Source organism: Astatotilapia calliptera, chromosome 14 (assembly GCF_964374335.1).
Source record: "Astatotilapia calliptera chromosome 14, fAstCal68.1, whole genome shotgun sequence".
In the NCBI taxonomy this organism is placed as follows: domain Eukaryota; kingdom Metazoa; phylum Chordata; class Actinopteri; order Cichliformes; family Cichlidae; genus Astatotilapia; species Astatotilapia calliptera.
Genome location: NC_137435.1, coordinates 35,179,810 through 35,200,882, shown reverse-complemented (window position 1 = coordinate 35,200,882; position 21,073 = coordinate 35,179,810). Strand labels below are relative to the sequence as shown.

Here is a 21,073-nt window from a genome sequence, read left to right as displayed (position 1 = left end):
TTTAGGTGACCTCTAAATGACACCTGTTCCATTAGCGGGACCTTGTTCAGTAATTGAGCTCTTGGTGGGTAGTTAAATTGGTTTAATCAGGTGTGGTGGGACTGGAGGGGAAGCAGAGGCTTCCCGGAGTAACGCAGGCTTCAATGACCTTGTTGTGGCCGTGGGGATGTTGTTGGCTCCCTGCAGACAGCAGCAGGGAAAAGGCAGAAAGCATAAGAGAGCTACTTACTGTGGAAACTCTGGGTTGTAAAGAGTGGGTTGAAGGATTCCAGCAGGAAAGACTGTAAGAGATAAAAAAAAGCAACACGAAGGCAGTCATTTAAAATTCTGATATGCTAACACCAAAAGCTAAACCCTAAAATGTGCTAATTAGCCACTTGATAGAATAGAGACTCGTTTAGAAAGAAAAACTGCTTGAAGGAAATGGAAAACACTGAACCTTTATACCTGCCATGCCCAGGGTATTAATATAAATATGTCAATACACAGAACTATCTAGAACAGCAGAAACTCTAATTTGCCACTCTCAACAGCTTCCTCGACAGTCATACATGTCCATAAGTTTTACAACTTTTCATACTGATTTGTCCTCCGTGAACATTCATACAACACTAAAGTAACTGAGTAAAAAATGAACAATTGAGAGTTCCTTTTTTCACAATTTGCTATTGAAATGTCTATTTTTAACAATGTGTCGACAGTAAAAAAAAATAAAACAAAACAAACAAGATATTTTCTGTGAATTAAAAAATTATTATTGTAATTCAATAACAATTACTGTGTACAATAATTATCTGATTTTTTTGTAATTTTACACCTTTATTTCTACAATTTAAACCCAAAGACTTGTGCCTTTTTCTTGTTCTTACATTAAAATATCCCAGGGCCCAAGTGTGTGGTTAAACTTCTTTACGCTGACAGAAAGGGCAATTTCATGGATCTGCCCCGTTAAAGATCAAAGTGAGGTAGATGTTGCTCACGATGTAAAGTGAGTTTGACAGCCCTGATCTAGAACCTAATAATACAGTTGATGCAGAGGACAGTTACAGAAACTACCTCTATTTGCCCAAATGTACAGCTGTGATAATAAGTTTGCATAAAATCATTATTAACTGTAGAACACAGATGGCTTCAAAAAACAAGATTTGGATGCACAAGTTTGCATTTATTTAGGATTTTCTCTAATCCACAGAGGACACAGGATATTTATGCCTGTGATGAATGCATGTAAACATCTGACCACAGCTGTAAAATCTGAGCAAACCCGCAGAAGCAATGTAGAAACCAGTCTCATTAGAAGCAAGTTGTTGCCTCTACCAGAAAATAAACTGGATTCACCAAAGTCTCTAATCTCTTGAACTTTTCCACATTTTCATACACTCTTCAAAAAACATTCAGTTTGTTAAAAACACTGTCATCTCTAGAAGTCCAAAAGAGATTTCAAATGGCAGCTCCTGGCGCCCTTTGGAGCTGTCAATCTTTGAATTTAATCCAGCCTTAAATCTTGATGTATCAGATTGTGTTTGACAGGCTGTTTACAGGATGTTAAGCGTCATGTTGTCTGTGTTCTCTAAAGGTCCTGAAAGTACAAAAAGAAAGTGATAAGCGTTGTTGTCATTGGCTGGAGAGAGCGTTAATCCACTGAGTGGTCAAAGGCTCGCAAACAATCATATCCAGGACTACTTCATCTGACTTTACAAAAATCTGACCAATACTGTATGAAGAGTATTGATTCTTGTGAAAATGAAAAAGCACCTGTAGAAGAGAAAATATGTCCCTGGCATTGAGGACAATTTGGGTGATGACCAGGTGATCACTGTGTGCAAATCTGACCAATACTGTAGGAGGAGTAACGATTCTTGTGAACTATTGATGGGTGCACAATCACCATAAGCTATTGGTCCTTTAGAAGGATAAGCTAAAAATAGATCCCTTTCTAAATATAAACCTATTAAGAAAAGTTGTTTTGTTAACAAGGTTACTTTTAAGGTTAGGTTTGCCCACCTAATAAACAATATCTTTCTCAATTTTATTGTTCAAAATCCCCACAAAGCAGCAGGAACCCTGGATTCCAAAACATTTTATTTTTAGTATTACTCTCGACAACAATATTGTTATTTTGTGCATAAAGACAACTGTCTCTCCTAGATAAACAAGTAGTCTGCAGATGCCAGTTAATATATCACAGCCACAGGTGTAGTGCTATTTGTTTAATTACAGACTTAGTTGAGAACATGAAGTAATCCGATTTACCATCTTCTTCAGTTACATACTGCTTACACCTCTCTCCTCCCTGGCACTGTCTTCTCTCTCTTTCTCATTTTTTCCTGTAGGATAGTTTCCTATAGTTTCCTGCTCTTTCTTTAACTTTGATGCCATCTCTCTCCCTTACACACTCACTGGTCTGGACTCCTACAGCTTTTCACAGAGTTAACGTCAGAGCTACAAATCTATCTGACAGCTCAGGATGAGTGCAGGATTCCTCCCGAGGTGGGCTGCGTTATTATAAACTACTCCACTGTGTAAACCTGAAATCTGTGTTACAGTTGACTTGTACTATGAGCAGAATAACACAAAACATTATTTACCATGAGAGCCCGACCTATCTGCGTATTGAACTTAATAACTGTGTCACATGTTTAAAGGTTTCTGTATACCATGTATTGCTTGCTATTTATTAAAGTCAACATTAATAAATTGCAGTTTAAGAGCCAGACATTAATTTTACACACTTACAAAGTTTAATTGCTGCATTTTGCCAGAGATTGGATTTTTTACAGTACAAATCTGTGAGAGGAAAAGCAAAACTACATCAAAGTGATTTGTGGAGCTCCACAGCTTGTGTTCAATTCTATAATTTGGCTAACACTCTTAAATGCTGCTAATCTATTGGCTCACTTTAAAAATATCTTGATTGGCTGCATGTGTCTTGGCTGCATGGGTGGCTCCCTACAAATATTTAAAGAAGTCAACTGAAAAAAAAGTTCACGGGCCAGATTTACTAACGCTCTACACCAGAACCAGAATCTCTTTTAGTGTGAAAAGGCCACTGTCAGCATTTAATGAAGAGGCAAAGTGTGAGTTTTGAGACTGAAAGCTGGGGACATTAATATTTTTTGTGGCTGGCCTTATTGGATGTGTATTGTTCCTCTTTCACAGCACAAAATTTTGGAGAATATTTAAAAAAGTCCTACAAATGCTAAGGTTTGCATTATGAAGTTGAATGCAAAATTTAATGCTGAAAAACGTATTTTGGCTGTGGGATTTGTGATTGTTGGAACATTTATTTATTTGGATTGAAAGAATGTGTCATTGAGATGGGTGGATGAGCCAAAACTGTGCCAAAACTTTGGGTCCGTCCTGAAACTCTTCAGCTGGTGGTTGGATGTGGTTGGATTAGTCCCTGCTCTTCAATAATAATCTAGTATTTAATTAAAACCAGGCAGAATGGAACTTTCAGGTTTTTAGGCACATTTCCGCATGAGGATCAGATTCAAACAACTCTGCATATCCTTTCTCAGCAGTGTGCAGACAGAGCAGTCTTCATGTAGTTTATCATCATTATTTGAATAATTTTTTGGTATCTTATTTATCATGATTACATCCAGTAACTGCCATCCTTATGACCTAGTAGAGACTGGTAGGCTGTGGAATCTTTTCTTAAGCAATAACATTTGTTTGATTTATTTTGTTCAAACATTAAAAAGATGTGCAATTCTTGCATCAAAAAAAATCCTTTGCTCAGAAAGTTCAAGAAAGACATCAAGCAGGTGCTGGTGGTACATGAGCATAACTTTCATTTTGGACCTTTCGATCAACCAAGAAACGATGGTCAGTCAACCTTGATTGCGTGGAACACTATCACCACCTTTCTGGAGAGTAAGTTATACGTTTTTGACTAGCACCAAAATAGTACTTTAAACAAAAGACTTATTGAATTCAATAACAGGCCCTATAAACAGTGTTCTTAAATATATCTTGCAATTAATCAGTTTTACAACCTTTACACAACAGTTTTGCTAAGCATAACATTTCCACGTCAATACAACTGAAGTGGTGTCAGAAGCTCCCAAACTGCTGTGGTTAATGGAAAACAAAATGAAAAGTTCACTGCCGATGACTGCAACCCTTTGTGAGCTTATGTGGCTCAAAGAAGCAGCTGATGCAATATTACATCATCACCTACGTATGTCAATCTTATCTGATGCAATCTGTGAGAAACATTAGCATACACTTAGGATGGCAATTACAATTTTCTTTGAACACCAGTGTATATACGAGTGTTAAATAGGAACTTTTAATTAAACCGCTGATCTGTCTCCATGCGGCGTAAAGGAAGCCAAAGAGTCACACGTGCAATTAAAAAGGCCAACGTTATTTTTGATAGAAGAGCAAACTGGATGAAAAGAAATACTGGGGAAGAAGAGGAAGAGCTGACGGCGGACTGGATTAAGCGGAGCAATAAGAAAGAGAAATCAAAAATTTGTCTAGGTCCTGATGACTGTGTTTGTCTGAATCCTCCTGTCCTCCAGCATCAGCTTGCGAGCGGGCCATTGATTTTTCTGCAAGAGATTTAATCCAGCAGGCAGGCAGACGCCAGCAGCGGGCCAATCTTGGGAGAAAATGAGGGGGAGGGAGGGGTGACACGGCAAGGCTAGATTTGTTAAAACTCGGGAAGGTGTTACTGCTTGTTTTTCCTCCAGGGGGGTATTAGGTATGTGAGGTGGAGATCGAAGTAGAAAGTGAGCGATGAGAGGGAATATGATATGAGGAGGTGGATTTTTTCCCCCCTCCCTTCTTCTCGCGGCCATCGTATTTGGCTTGTTGGAAACAGACGGCAACATGGTGTAATTGTGTGTAACTAATGCGCAGTCCACGTCGTGGTGCAGAATGGAAATGGAGGAAGGATTGCGTTTGTCTGTGTGTGTGTGTGTGTGTGTGAGGAAACAGATGACAGAGAATACAGAAATATCAGCACATACACTGTTAAGGCACACACTCACCCATTTGGTTCTTGTTAGGGAGGTAGTAGGCATTAAGCGCCTGTGGGGGGAGAAGCCACCTGAGGAGAAAAAAAACAGTCAAACAAACAGGGTTTTACAGAAGGGATTCCTCTCTCTCTCTCTCTCTCACACACACACACACACACACACACACACACACACACACACACACACACACACACACACACACACACACACTGAAATCACCACTGAAAACACACCCAGATCTGGAACAGAATCCAAAAACACCTCTGTGTGTGTGTGTCTCTCTCTAAACCCCCTGGTGAGAAGTATTCAGTGTGTGGGGTCCCACGGCTAAAGCTCCTTTCTGCATATGAAAACACGGACAGTTCCTTTATGGTAATCCACTTAAAGCCAGTCCAATCGATTGTCACGAAATCCCACAAATGACTAACGCTGAAAGTGTGAGATGCCCTTGTTCTAGGAGTGAGAGAATGATGGCTGCGTGAGATTGAGGGGAGACAAACACAATGAAAATAAGTAGTATTTCTTTCTTTCTTCCTTTTTTATTTCACCGCGACAAAACCGAGTGAGTGATGAAAGGTTCACTTTTTGGATGATAAGGCGAGGAGGGAGTGTGTGATTTAACTCTTCAGGGTGTTGAGTGTTGGCTAATGATACAGTTGTTTTGAGCACCTTGGAATACTAATGTGACTGTAATGTGTTGTCATAGCAGAGAGGCATTCAATTCAGGCATACGGGGCTGTATTTTAGAAAAATGAGTTGCATGTCCCACAGCACTTTTCTCCTGCCTGGCTGCTGCAGATAAGTAAATCAAATGGATTTTCTGCAGCTGTGTGTGTCGACTGGTATCTGTTGCTTTAATTTACAGGCACGTCAACAAATGTGTCCAACTAGAAAGGGATTCATGGGGACACATGTACAGGATGTCTGCCATGTCGGAAACACACTCTCGGTCGGTGAACTGCAGCATCCACTGAGAGCCTTGTTTAATTGCTCGCAGTGCTTGTCAGTGAACCGGTGCAGCTCAGTGTCTGTGCTAGTGAAATTGTGACACTCACGCTGTTTTGTCCACTTTTTCGTGAATTTTCCTGACAGACAGCTTGATGTTGAACTTGATGCTGTTGAGGATGTTCTTGAAGTAGGCCTTCTCGTCCACGTCGAACTGCACAGCAAACATATGAGTCAGAATGAGAACACTTTCATTACATTATGAATCAATAATAAAATCACATTTTTGGAAACATGCCCATCAGATTCTTCCATCTTTTACCATTTGTGACATAAGACACAAAAGCTACTTTTGGGTTTCCACAGTGGGCAGTGCTACAGGTTTGACTATAATGCCAGGTGCCCTTTCTGATGCAAACCCTAAAGAATTTGTGTCTCTTCCCACGGTTGAATCAGGCAGTGTTAGGTGAATGTGTAAACCACTAGTCTATTAAGCCCTTTTTAGACAAATAGCTGAAGAAGAAAGCTGAAATCTCGTCTCTTTAGAGAAAATGGCCACTGATCACTTGTATTTCTATGATGAAATACAGGGTCTATCAAACACAGTCATGACTGTGCAGCTGTTCACCAGTGGCAATCAAAACGTACCGTTAGAAGGGGAAAATTTGTGAGTTAGCAGCTGATAACAAGCTCAAAAAAGTATGAGACAGATCTGAAAATCATATAAATGTCCAGATGCTGTGCATCCAGAGAAGGACCGGTTGAGCACTGACAATAAAATGTTCAAATTCTTCAATCGGTTAAGAGTTTAGGTGTTGTTTTCAATAGCACATGCATAATATTAATCAAGTATCATCCCTTATAGCTAACAGTACTGCTATTTTCGTATATGTGCTGGTTACATCTTGTATTGATTACTGTAATTGTATCCTCTCTAGTTTGCCACACAAACTTCTACATATACTTTAACAGGATGAACATTGGTTCAGCTGCTTTTGTCATTACCAGAACCAATTCCACAGACCATTATTACCTCTGTCCTCCAACAGCTTCACCTATAAAATACCGAAATTAATGCTGCGATTCCATGCCTTACCTTCACGTTTTTCCATAATCTTGCACTTCTGTATCTCGCTGATCTGACCTAATCATCACCACTCCTTTATGTTTCTGATATCCTCCCCCTCTGTTATATAACCTCTCATTATGCCACCTGACTCCTTCTGACTTCCATGGGCCAAACAGATTTCAGCCGAGTGGCCTCTCGTCTTTGGAACTCACATTTGCAATATTGATTCTCTCCTTAACTCTAAAACACATCATTTTAAGTTTGCGTATTCTATTTTTTAATGAATTATTGACTATTCAATTCTGAGATGTATCAACTTTTATTTCTAAGGTGTTTTCTAGCTGTCATTTTGGTTTTTGGTATTTCATTACTTATAAAGTGTCGTTGAGTGTCCCGAAATGTGCCTATGAATAAGATGTATTATTTATTTATTTATTTTTATTATTATTGTTATTATTATTATTATGTAGGAAGTGTCCCATGCAAATTTAACTATTCAGTTGCAAACCCAAACCTCTCCACTTTAAGCTGTTGAAGACTTTAGTAACATTTTAATGGGATTAATTAGTTCTCTCACTGTGGTGAATAAAATTCTATTTGTTTATTTGTTTTTGTGATTCAGTTTGTGGTTGTAGCTTGCATACACATACGCACACAAATATGGTCAATTCTAGCTCTAAAGAACCAACATGGCAGCATTTTGTGGGCCAGTTTCCTTCGTGTCCTTTGTCACCTGTCTATAGCTTTATGCAACAGGTCAAGCTTTTCTACGAACACTATAACACTTCAGTCAATAAAAATGTTTTACATTATTGAATTTGGCAAAAAACAACAACAAAAACGTAAAAATTACACAGTCCCATTTTATGTCCCAGATGCCAGGAAATGGCTGTTTTCTAAAGATTAAACATTTCAACTGCAACTTGCTAATTAAAGCTTCAGATGTGCTCTTCCTTCCTGAGTCCAGTCTTTGTGCCGAACTTCATTTGTAAAATATTTCTATATTGTTTGTGAAAGTCTGCCATGCTGTGGGGTAATTAAGTTGTACGAATAGTGGCAAATAAAATGAATAAATAGTGGTAGTCTGCGTTGACTAGGAGGATCTTATTTTTGTTCCAGTACATGGCAGTACTGCTCCTCCTGCAGTGGCGCCTCAGTCCTGACATTAAAATGCACTTGCAGTAGTTTATTGTACACAGACCGATTCTGTTCGCTTGGCAAAAAAATGTAATGTATCTTGCTTTGTAACATCTCCATCCTTTACACTGGCAATAAACACACCATTGCTCATGCTTGCTTTTTTTGCTTGTTGAGTCTCACAGGGCTAGATGAGCTTCTGTGAGTTTGTGACAAAAATGCACATCTGTTGAAAATGATGGTAGCAGACTGAGGAACAGAACTTTCACTTACTTCAATAATGGATGAAATTGTTGACATATATTTTGGTGTTTTAGTCTATACAAAAACAAAGATAAACCATACTAATGAGCGTTAAAGGAGACAATCAGTTTGGTTACCTTTGGATTAAGCAGGCTAGCTCTTTCCTATTCCCCTTGCTGTTGCCTATGCTAAGCTCACTATCTGCTGATGACATCCTAAATTGTAACACATTACTTAAGGAAGGAATTCTTCAAAAGCTTAATTTTTATTTTTATTTTTGCATTAGCGATGTTACTTTAAGTGAACACACAATAGTGTGGACAAAGTCTTTCACACATGTGAAGTGATGAGGAACTCAAAAACTCTGGGGCTGAAAAATGAAGCCAACACTGAAGCCAAAAACTGCAGTTTCTCTAAAAGGACACTTCAACGGAGCGAGTCCCCATAGACTCCCGTGTTAACGTATCTAAATAAACAACAATACAATCCATAATTACAGTCTGGTATAAAAAATAATGCTTAACAAAGTGCTTAACAAATTTATCAGACCGCATGTTATAAAAAAAGAAGGGTTAATATTTTAGAATCCTGTCAAAAACTTATTTGAAACTAAAAATTATGTTGTTATTTAGTAAATAACCGAAATTTTGCATGTTAAATAAAAAGATAAACATGCACTTTACTATGCTAAATTATACCATAATAATGTGTCATAGAAAAACAACTGTAAAGACAAAGACAGAGTGAGGTAGAGCAGGCTGCCGGGCAACTGGATTAGCATAAGTGTGGTAAGGATGACCGCATGCTGCAGAGTGAAAAAGATGATGATGATGACTCACTTCATATTCTTGATCAATGAGCTCAGGTTCGAGCAGGAAGTCTGGGTATCCTGTCATCACTATCATGTGCTTCAGCTGGGTGAGAAGAGAAAGAAAATGACAGCTGAAGGGAAGAAAAAGTGGGGAGCAAACAACCAAACACCCCACAGCAACTAATAAGCACCCATACACACTTAGTTTAGGACACAGGCCCTGACAGAGCACGCAAGCACACACACACACATCTACACGCACGCACGCACGCACGCACGCACGCACACACACACACACACACACACACACACACACACACACACACACACACACACACACACACACACAAAAGCATCTGCTAATCAAGCAAACCCAATGTAATAGGATTACAGGGAAGCTCTTTATATTCAGCATGGCCCTCTAAAAGGATTATAACTTCAGATTGTAAAAGTATTAGAAGGGATATCTTCCAGTGCAGACCCTAAATCAGCACTACAGAGAGATCCGGATTAGGCAATCCTCACTTCTCAATGTCAAGCCCTAGATGTATTCTATCACACACTTCTATCTAACAAGCAATCAGTCAAAGTCCCGGAAAGAAAAGAATCGCAAAGAAATAATTGAATCCTTTTCAAAAACTAATTGGATCTAGCAGAAGTCGTGTTTGTGATGCAGAGGCTCAGTTAGTGCTCCAAACCTTTGCTCTAGCAGCATCCTTGGTGGCTTCATCCATCCAGTCAAGTTCCTGCAGCCGGAGGTCCAGAGAGTGCTTTATGTCCTCTACCAGCTCCTGTACCTGTAGAGAGATCATCCCGCAATTCATTACGTGTTCATTTTAAGCCCCACATAAGTGTTCTTGTACTCTATTCTAGAGTAGCTTTGCATGATTCACATTTAAAAATAATCCTTATTTACAACTGGGTGTTGGTGCAGCTCCTTTAGTCATCCTATCTGAAATAAACTGTTTTAGCTCCACTCCCTTTAAATATATTTCCACTGTCAAATACTTTGTGGCAAATAAGTAATAGCTGCATCTGCAGTGAGCCTGTCATCCTGTGCTCCATCTGTAGCACGCTGGATTGTAGTTACTGACTACAGTTTGACAAACTACTTGGAGAAGCAAGGTAAACAACTGAACTGTGAGGGGACTGTCCACTACTAAACTGATTACAAAATGTCTTGGTCTTTCACACAAATGAAAAAATTAAATAATACTAAAACGAGCCGTGAAAAACTTGTTTGGTCATGGCGAGGCTGCTAATAAACATGATCTACAAGGTCCTAAATTAAGAAAGAATCTAAAACAACTCTAAAAGGTTGGAGTATTTTTGGTGACTGGTGACCTTTCGATTTAATGGCTGTTTTTTTTATCCCACTGGGCAAACTGATCAAGCCAAAGGGACTTGAACTGCAGGTTTATAGTGCTGATATCAGCAGGCAGAGAAACAACAGCTGTGACCAGCCCAGACAAGGAAGTTTACCATGTGACAAATGAGATGAAATTTAAATGTGTCCATTCATCCTTCCATTTTCTTTCTTATCCAATTCGGGGTTAGACCAGCCTACCCCAGCTGCTATAAGGTAAGAGAACACTGTAAAAACCTCTACAGTGGGGACGCCAACCCGAGATTTGAACCTATACTTGCTTGCTGTGAGGTGACAGTAACGTCTTTACTCCCTACTGCCTGAACTACCATATAGATGTATGGAAATGCCATAATTGACAGATTCATAGTATACCAGTGCTGATTCAACCATGTTGACTGGGTTGTGACTTCAAAAAGAGACGCAATTTCTGATGCAGATTCTCATGCCTCAGGTGTTTCTTTCCATACCTCCTCCTCCATCTTCTACCAGTGTCTAAACCTCTGTTAGATAAACTGTTTTCAAGGGCTTGTATTTAGAACGCAACAAATCCAAATAATTAAATAAATGGAAGGTCAAGCTACAAACTGCAGATGTAGTGTTGTTTGTGCTGGTGTGTCTATAACTAATTAGATTTTAATTAGGTTAGGCTGCAAGTTTTTGTAGCTCCATTAGTGCAGTTTTTAATGTCACAAGAGTGGAAAGCAAACTTTATTGTCTGATATGTAATTACCTAAACTGTGTTGCTGAAAAGTGTTCAAACCAGCACTCAAGCGCTTACATCGCTTTCTCCGTTTTCCAGCTCAAGCAACTGAAATTGGACACTTTTAAGCCCCAGCTCTGCACGCAGGGTGATAAAACTTGCAGACTTTTGTTTTTATTTTTAAATTTCATACCGCAGAAGAAACCTTCTAAAACATTTTCATCTTAACCTGTAATTGAAGATCAAGTACCTACTTAGTGCCACTAATATAACACTAATCTTGACGTTTTTGGCATCGACTGTCCAAAACTTCTCCGGATTACAACTTGTGCTTTCTGGAACTGCTCTAAGCAGAAATGCTATTCCTAGACGACACCGGGACATATTGTGTCCTTCAGTTCGCTCCACATTGGTGATTCAGGATAACAAGGAGGCTCGTCTTTCCCCCTCTGTCTTCTGTCTTTCAGCGTCAGCTCCCGAGACTCATTAATTCTTGTTGGTGCTGAGATAAGCAGGATTGGTGAGTCAGTCAAGGCATCGCACATCGCCACCGGCTTTGCATCCGGTAATGCTCTTGTGTTGATAATGAGGGCTCCAACCTGTGTGGACGTGGCATGATCATACACAGCGACGTCTGTGAGCAGCGTGAGATATGACCGGTGTGGAAAAGAGTGAGGTTAAAAAAACCCAAAAGGCAATAACCTCGTTCAAGGCTTCCCTCCACATCTGCAAGAAAGAGGAAGATGATGTTTTGAGTGATTTTTTTAAATGACTTAGAGATGCTCATGGGATTAGCACCACTTCATCTGATGAGAACTTTCCCTACTGTATGCTTGATCATATAAATCCTTCCTCTCTGGTCTTTTATTAATCAGAAAGGCTCCACTAGCTTGAAGCATTTTTGAGATTTACACTTAGTATCTTATTAGAATCTTGAATGGAATTTAAATTTAAATTAATTGCAAAGTGTAAAGAAAGTATTCAGCACCCATAACTTATCCAGTTGGGCCAACTTTCTTTATGTGTTATAGAGCTTTGGTAGAGTTTTAAAAGGTTGCAAGACAGATAGCTGATGAGGGATGAAGCATGTACAGTGGACAGTGAGAGTATAAGAAGATGATGAAAGGGAGATGATGGAGAGCTTAAAGATAGAGCATAGGGTTACAGAGGTTAGAAATCCCATTGGGAACCATATCCCCATGTCCCAGAGTAGACATGGGACTGAGATGAGACTATGTATGGGGAAAGATTAATTTAAGCTGAAAGCGAACGGGACCAGAGGGCAGAGGTGAGGGGTTTAGTAATGACTGACCTAGGCAGAAAGCAAAATAGCGCATGAGAAGTAGAGACTAGAATCCAGGATTTTCAGATCCCACACCATAAAACAATGTCAAATCACATGGCACACCATCAAACAACAATCTGGCTCGAAATTTTCTCCAGCACCCAGGTTAGAATGACTACTTTAAAATTCTTTTTTTTAATCTATTGCTATTTTGCACTGCGTTGTCTCACTCGCGCATGACTATATAATTTCTTCTTCATCTTCTGTTTCACCAGCAGTTAGCAATACATTTAATTGGAGCAAGAAGTTGTACTGCCCTCTAGTGGAAGAGAATGTAATTGTTCTGTCCGTTACTCACTGCCGGTTGCTTAGAGTACCAATCAGGTGAAACCAGACATTCTTCCACGGCACACCTCTGTGCCACAGCACAGCGATTTGGAAACACTGGAATTGCATGTAGGAACAGAAACAGGGGTTTCATGTTTTGTGCTAATAATGCATCATGGAGTAAATGGTGCAATGGTGAAACTCATAGCTACACAGTGGGGTGACCGTGGTTCACGGGGTTGGGAAGTTTATTTCAGACAGTGTATGAACTGAGGTGCTGCACCTTGACCCTGTATAAGATCATGCACAGTGGCTCTAGTAGAATGCAAAAATTAAACTTTGTAATTTTTCACAATCACTTGTGAGTCACCCAGATTATTTTATGACTTCTTTTCTTGAAAAATAATGACCCCAAGTTTGGTTAAAACATTACAGTTTTGGGTGTATGAATTAATAAACTTATAAACGTAGTTCAGCAAGGCTGGGTCTCTGTTAAGAGCCTAAACTGCTAATACATTCAAACTGATGTAATATCTGTCGAGTTTCTAATGTTAAAAAAGTGGATTCAAGTCTGAGGCTGATTTCCTTTGAAAACAGCCTCTTTACTACTTTACCATCTTTACCACTACAGCGCCCCCTACCACCAGTCCACCCAGATTCCAGACCTTAGCCCGGCTCTCTGAGGAGAAGTGTTGCTGGACGAACAGGGCTCCCAGGGCCATGCCGAAGTGTTTGTTTGTCTGGGTGAGGCAGAGCCTGCCTAGTTCCAGCTGCTGCTCAGTGCCGTCAATCTCTCGGGAAAACTCATGGATGGTGCTGCGGAAGGCCGTGGACAGATGTTCACTCAGTGCTGCCACAATACGCCACAGCATGTAGTTATGAAGAACCCTAAGACAGAGGGCACAAGAAGTAGCTAGTTACATTATGTAGTTTAAGGAAAAAATATACTTTGCAAAAATGTTTTTGAGACATACGTTTCTAGCAGAGAACCTTACTTAGATTAGATATAAAATGACCTCAAGGAAAACAGTGCAGACTTCTATAAATAAGACTCCAGCGTCATGTGATTGTGTTTAACATTACAGGAAAAGGATAAAATACTTCAAGTGGCCCGTGGTAATTAGAAGTTGTTGCCAAGGATGAGATTTTAAATCTCAAAAATGACAGAATCATACCGCCATGACATCTAGCAAAGTTGTAACATGTTTTTAGTGTCAGTATAACAGACTGATGGTTTGTGGAGCTGACATTACAAGCAGGAAGTGCGAATCACTAGTATGGTGTCCATCCATCGGCTGCATTACATCCTGCAACACCTTGACCGCCCGGGAACGTATGCCAGGGTCCTGTTTGTGGACTTTAGTTCGGCTTTTAACACCATTGTGCCTGAACTTCTCTCCTCCAAACTCTCCCAGCTCAGCGTGTCACCAGCTACCTGTCAGTGGATCACCAGCTTCCTGACAGACAGAAAGCAGCAAGTGAGGCTGGGGGAGATCACCTCTGAAACTCGGTCCCTCAGTATTGGTGCCCCTCAAGGATGTGTCCTCTCACCACTACTGTTCTCCCTCTACACTAACGACTGCACCTCCAAGAACTCGGCTGTTAAACTCCTAAAGTTTGCAGATGACACCACTGTCATTGGCCTCATTCAGGATGGTGATGAGTCTGCATACCGGCAGGAAGTTGAGCGGCTGGTACTCTGGTGCAGTCAGCACAATCTGGAGCTGAACACTCTTAAAACTGTAGAGATGACAGTGGACTTCAGGAGACATCCCTCAACTCTGCTCCCCCTCACCATATCAGACAGCCCTGTGTCAACTGTGAAGACCTTCAAGTTCATGGGTATAACCATCTCCCAGGACCTGAAGTGGGAGACCAACATCAACTCCATCCTCAAAAAGACCCAGCAGAGGATGTACTTCCTGAGACAACTGGGGAAGTACAGTCTTCCACAGGAGCTGCTGATCCAGTTCTACACTGCAGTCATTGAGTCTGTCCTGTGCTCCTCCATCACAGTCTGGTATGGAGCAGCCACTAAACAGGACAGGAGCAGACTGCAGCGGACTGTACGGGCAGCAGAAAGGATCATCGGCGCCCCCCTGCCCTCCATCCAGGATCTGTACCTCTCAAGAACCAGGAAACGGGCAGGGAAAATCATCACAGACCCCTCACACCCTGGACACAGACTTTTTGATCTGCTGCCCTCTGGCAGACGGTACAGAAGCCTGCAGACCAGGACCACCCGACACAGGAACAGTTTCTTTCCCCTTGCCATCTCCCTTCTTAACAGTTGACCTGTCACACTGCTCCCACTGCCAGACTGCAGCTGCACCTTATGTACATTCTGTAGTATTCATTCTACCTCATTCATTTCTGTATTTTATGTATACAAGTTTAGATTAGTTATTTATAGTTGGTTTACACAGCTTTGTGTATGCATGTGTAATGTGTGTATATAGACACGTGTGTGTGTGTGTGTGTGTGTGTGTGTGTGTGTGTGTGTGTGGTTTATATTGCTGTGCTTGAGAGCCGCCATCTACCGGAACCAAATTCCCTGTATGTGTCTGCACATATACTTGGCCAATAAACACGATTCTGATTCTGATCTAATGAGACATTATTAAAACAACATTTAAATACCAAAGAGCATTACAGTCACATAACTACCACCAAATTCAGTCCTGTTGCTATGACACACTTTTAATGACAAACAGAAACAAGCTGAACTGTATTTTATAGGATACTGGTAAATACTAAAACAAAAGCATAAAAAGAGAAAAGTCAAATACTCCCTTGTGTCAGTTTTAAGCAAATTACCTAACATTAGCTAATTTTAACTAAAAACTGCTAGTTAACGGGTAGCAGTGAAAATCCTGAACTATACCAGAGTGTATTCATATTCCTTTTGAATAATGATTTTTACTTCTAAGAACAAGGCTGTGTTACTTTCAAAACCTAAATAGCATTGCTTTCTAGCACAGTTACGCCTGTGTTCTCTTTGTAAAGTGACATCCACTATATCTAACAGTAATCTAGTCCCATCTGGCCCAAACTGCTGTTTTTCCATCTGCCCTCAAAGCCATTTAAGAGTCAGAAAAGTCAGAGAGAAAACAAGAGGGAGACAGTGATCGAAGAGAATAGTGAGCAGTGAATAGTGAGGAGTCAAGAGGGCCCAACAGTTAAAGAACAACTCCCTCCAATCCAGACTGACTCACAGCAGAGGGGTGACGAAAATGTCGAGCGGGAGGAAAGAAAATGGATCATTCATTTATGTATTCAAGCTGTGTCTTCTTCGATGAAGTGCTGGTGTGTCCTCGTGCCCCCACTGGGAGCAAGCATCTACTCTGCCCTGCGGGGACAAATGCCCTCTCCTCCTACTGTGAAGCTCCATGCAAACCTCGAGGCATATTGTTGTTGTTTTCCTCATTTTTATACATAAAAAAAAAATTCCCTTTGCGTGACAGATATTAAATCAAAAGCGCCTTGGCAACAGCACCCTGAGGTCTTGCCAGCAAAGCACTTCTGAAGTGAATTTAATTGACGGGAAAAGGAAGAGGAAGGCAGGAAGTGGAGGGAGGGAGGGTAAAAAAAAACAAAAAAGGAGAGACTCAGGTGGTATCATCTAATCAGCACGAGTTACAGGTGGGGCTTCTTTGTTTCATTAGCTGGTTTTGTTGTCAAATATTTGTTCCACATTACTGAACATGGACAGGTGTGAGTTTATTTTTTTAAATGCATTTGAGTATCTGTGTATGTGTGTGTATGTGTGTGTGTATGTGTGCGTTTGGCACAGGGTGCCCAGCAGGGCAGCCACATGTGTGGAAGTCATCTATATGATAATAGTAAAAGTACAGCGTCTCTGCTGTTTGTGTGGGAGCGATGCGTGAGCTGTTTTACTCGAGGCATCTTTGAGGAACAGTAATGACTGTAATCTCTAAGAGTAAGTGCGGTTACTGAAACCCAAACTCGCATCTAAAGTTTGCTCATTTACAGGCTCATAATTTTGTTTTAGGAGGCTTCTGGAAAAGGTTTTGTAGGTAACAAAACAAAAACAACAAAGGGAGGCACATCCATCACACAAAAACTTTTTAAATTCTCAAAGAATCTAAAACATATATTTACAAGAACAGACACTTTTAGGGTACAGTTTAATTAATGTGCTAGTGTAGATATCAGTTGTATCTGTTTGCTTTCCAGGGGAATGTTCAGGTTGCAGGAATGGGATAACACATGCACCACCCGGCACCACTGGTTTAGAGTACTGTTAATTACATTGTCTCTTACATGACCATCAGGTGAGAACATGTAATGTACCTTGGTACTTTATTCAAGTACTTTATTAAAATAAAGTTTTAATGTTCTTGTACTTCTTATACTTGTGTTTCTGTTGTGCCAATTTTACCTCTACTTCACTACATGTTGTGTGAAACTATTAGATGCTGTCAGTACCATTTATTTTAACGTCTTAGTTAGCTTAGCAGGTTGTTTGTTATCCACACCACCTACTCTGTGCCTAAAAATGAAAGTCTGCTTTAATGCACTGAAGTAAAAGTACTTTTTTTAATCAGAAAAATTACTTTATTTTATCATAAGTAACAGCAGTTGGTTCTATAACCAATCTAATCATAGATTGGTTATATGAGTAATATCAGTATTAGATTACTAATACTGATATTACTGCGCTAAGCAACATTTTAGTATTGTAGCCATAGGCTGTGTATAAAAAATGGACATCATGTCTGTCTTTCTCACATTAAGACAGGGACATAAAATAACACATTTAGAAACTTTAAAGGTTAAAGTTGAATTTAATGTTTAGCATAAATCAGCAAACTTTCCCCCCCGAGATAAAAACTTCAGACTTTATAAACATTGCATCACATGATTAATAAACTCTTTCAAACACGTAAAATGTAACACTTGATAAGAGTGTTTTCGGCACCCTCATCCATACTGACAGGCACATGTGTGTGTACTTTGCTGCGATTCCATTACTGCACAGAGTTAAATGAAAGCAGTGTCAGTGAGAGCGCTGCACAGATCAAGTCTTAATCACCAGAGGACTGAGTGAAGGCTCATTAGCTGAATGGATTTTAATGGGGCTAGTTAGGGAGATGAAAAGACACTGTCCCCTTGCACTGCATCAGCGCATTACTGCAGGTAATGACCCTGACGGTAATGGAGGAGGGAGGGCCACCTCTCTTCCAGGCTTCACTAGAGGTAAACTATAATTTTGGCCTGACAGGAGAAACGTCTTGCGTTTGATTATTTTGTTAAATCATAAAATTAAAGTGGAATAATGGGATTCGGGCACAAGGCTTTAGGTTGCAAAACCAAAGCACAACAGAGACAACAAATCACATATATTTATACCTTTTAGTGGGGACTTACCCAAATTACCTGAGTGTAGCCTAACTGCACATAAATTTCAGCTAAACTAGGACTCAAATCATGCCTGCTGAAAGCTATAGCGCCATAAAATCTACTGTTTGGTAAACCACTTATTCGCAAAATGCTTTACGGCTACACTGAGCGTACTGTACATTTTTAATGGCATCCCACCCAGCAGGAAGTAAACCCTCCACTGCTGCTGCCCCACTTCTGTGTGCTGAAACGCACAAAAAAATGACAGATTCTCCCGCTCGCCTTCGAATTGCACATCCCAAACAAAACCGGATTCCCACACACACGCCCTCAAGAGTGACAGATGAACAGACGGAGCAGACAGAGGGAGCCGCAAGGGAGGAGTGTGTGTGTGTGTGAGAGAGAGAGACGCTGGTGTTGTCATTATGCTTTCCCCTTCATTGGAGGCCTGCTCATCTGGCTAATGGGATTGGCTGCAGTTGCCACTGTGCGTGGGGACCACATACACACATGCAATGGAGGGAGTATGAAGAAGAAGAGAAGGGTGGATGAAGGATGAGGAGACATGCAAGTGTGATTGCTCTTGTCAGTAGATTTGTATGATGAGAAAGACTTGAATGTGAGAACATGGAAGAGAAGAAGAATAAAGAGAAGGACCTTGGCTGTAGCTGCCTGTAAAGATGGAGGGCTTGCAAAACTGGCAGTGGACAAAAAAAAGAGAGAGTGAGAGCTGTCAGTAGCAACCTGAAACCACTAAGGTGAAGAGGAGGAAGGGAAAAAGAGCAATAAAGGAAGTATGCAAGATGGAAACACCTGGGAAGGAAGGTAAAGAGTGACAGGCAGATGCAACTTAAAAAAACAACAACTTTGGAGACAGTATAAAAAAGGAAACTGTCTGGAAGTAAATGAAGCAAAAGAAAAGGAATCAAAGTCAGAGATAAAAAATAATTGATGAAGGAAAGAAGCAGTGGTGGAAACAGAAAGTAGGAATAAAATGGAAGGAAGAGAGCGAGGAACAAAAAGAAAGCAGGGTGTTAAAACGAAGAAAGGGTGACTCATTAATTTTTAACCAGCCATCCTGTCATCCTACAGGCGGCTCAAGCACCTGTCTGTGCCATCTCCTTCTTCGCCTGTGACCTTTTCACCTCTCAATGTATTTTTTTCAGTTCCTTGACTTTAACAAGAATCCAAACTATCCTGCTTGGTTTTTTTTTGTATTTGTATGAATGTCAGCCTGTGCTCTTCCTTTGTGTGTGTGTCTGTGTGTTAGTAAGTGATAGAATCCAGTAGAGAACAAAATAGTTTCTGTTTTTTTAAGTGATCCATTAGTGGCCTTGCGAGAAACCAAACCTGCCCTCCATCTGCTCTACAGGATGATGACAACTGCCCAGCACCTCCGCCATGACCTCTTACTCCTGCTGTGTGGAGCTAACCTATTTCACTCTGTGGTAGTTGACAGGAAACACATGTTTGGAGGGAGAAGTTTCTTACTACAACTGCGATGAAAAAGGTTATATTTCTGTTTTCTTTTCCCACATTATGCATTATGGTACTTATTTGAATTCTGAGATGGACTGAAACACTAATTCTGCAATGGGAATCACCCTGTTCATGCAAACCTTAACCTTAATTTTGTAGGATAGCGTCAATACATGCTGATAGAAAGAATACACATCCAGAACTAGTCTATACTTTTTTCTTTTTTTTTTTGCATCAAGCACTTCACACAGAAAGCAGGTGGAAAATGTGTGTTGTACATAAAAGGCACCCCTCTTGCCTGAGAATGCAGCCAACAAAGAGGTGCCAAAAACTGCAGTTTCTGTCTGGAGCAGCCACTTAAGGCTGGCTCCAAAAGCAAGTCAATCCCCAACCACTGACATGTTAAAATCACAGAATTAACAGCAATAAAAAGCATGTTTATTTGGTCTCTATGAATAGTAGTGATGGGATTTCCGGCTCTTTTTAGAGAACTGGCTCTTTCGGTTCGGCTCACTAAAAAGAGCCAGCTCTTTCGGCTACGAACCGGCTCTTCAGGTTGTTTTGTTGCTTTAATTAATTTATTATTAACAATAATATAAAATCATGCACTTTTTTCTTTACTAATGTAAAGAAAAAAGTGGTTTTATTTATATATGTTTATATATAAATTAGAGATGGACCGATCCGATATTACGTATCAGTATCGGTCTGATACTGACCCAAATTACTGGATCGAATATCGGCGAGAAATAAAAAACTGTATTCCGATCCATTAAATATCAAAAAAGCACCTCACAAAACTTGCTACACGGCGTAACTCGGCTCATAAACGTAGCACATTGCAGCAGTATGCATCACGTGATAGAGCGGCTGTGTGTATTTGTAGCCTCACCAGCATTTCATCTCCGAGGAAGTTATCCCAGAGAGAAGTAAAGCAACTGTGTAAGTTCATCTCTGAATGTTTGTAAAGCATTCCTGCGTTAAGCTTAACAACCGATATATGGAGCGACTGCCTCTTCTTGCTGCTACTTCAATCATGAAACTGCTTAATGATCAGCTGATCGGCTTTTCTGTCGGGAGTCCGTCTCTCTTCTTTGTTTTTGGCCCACTTCTCACCAGAAAGAGGAAACCAGCAGCTGAACAACAGCAGCACGTTTAAGCTTGATAAGCTGTTGTTAGAATTTATTTAATATTACTTTCTAAACCAGGATCTTTTTCTACGTAGCTGACGGCTGGTAACTGTGCAGGGGCGGATCTAGCAAAGTTTAGCCAGGGGGGCCGATAGGGCATGAACAGGGAAAAGGGGGCACAAAGACATACTTTTCTTTCTTATTCTCATTTAAAATGTCGAGC

At 40.4% G+C, this 21,073-nt stretch overlaps 1 protein-coding gene across 5 annotated transcripts in view; it reads right to left on the bottom strand.

The window, feature by feature from the left end:
* The window catches only part of ecel1 (endothelin converting enzyme-like 1), a 54,947-nt gene that overhangs the window by 10,284 nt on the left and 23,590 nt on the right, over nt 1-21,073 (bottom strand). For all 5 annotated transcript variants that reach the window (XM_080288643.1, XM_026192231.2, XM_026192232.2 and 2 more), the window contains 6 exons: nt 13,543-13,765; nt 9,895-9,993; nt 9,225-9,299; nt 6,047-6,150; nt 5,004-5,062; nt 230-281 (listed from right to left, as the gene is read on the bottom strand). In XM_080288643.1, the coding sequence (XP_080144769.1) occupies nt 230-281; nt 5,004-5,062; nt 6,047-6,150; nt 9,225-9,299; nt 9,895-9,993; nt 13,543-13,765 (612 nt within the window). The remainder of the gene's footprint in view (nt 1-229; nt 282-5,003; nt 5,063-6,046; nt 6,151-9,224; nt 9,300-9,894; nt 9,994-13,542; nt 13,766-21,073) is intronic.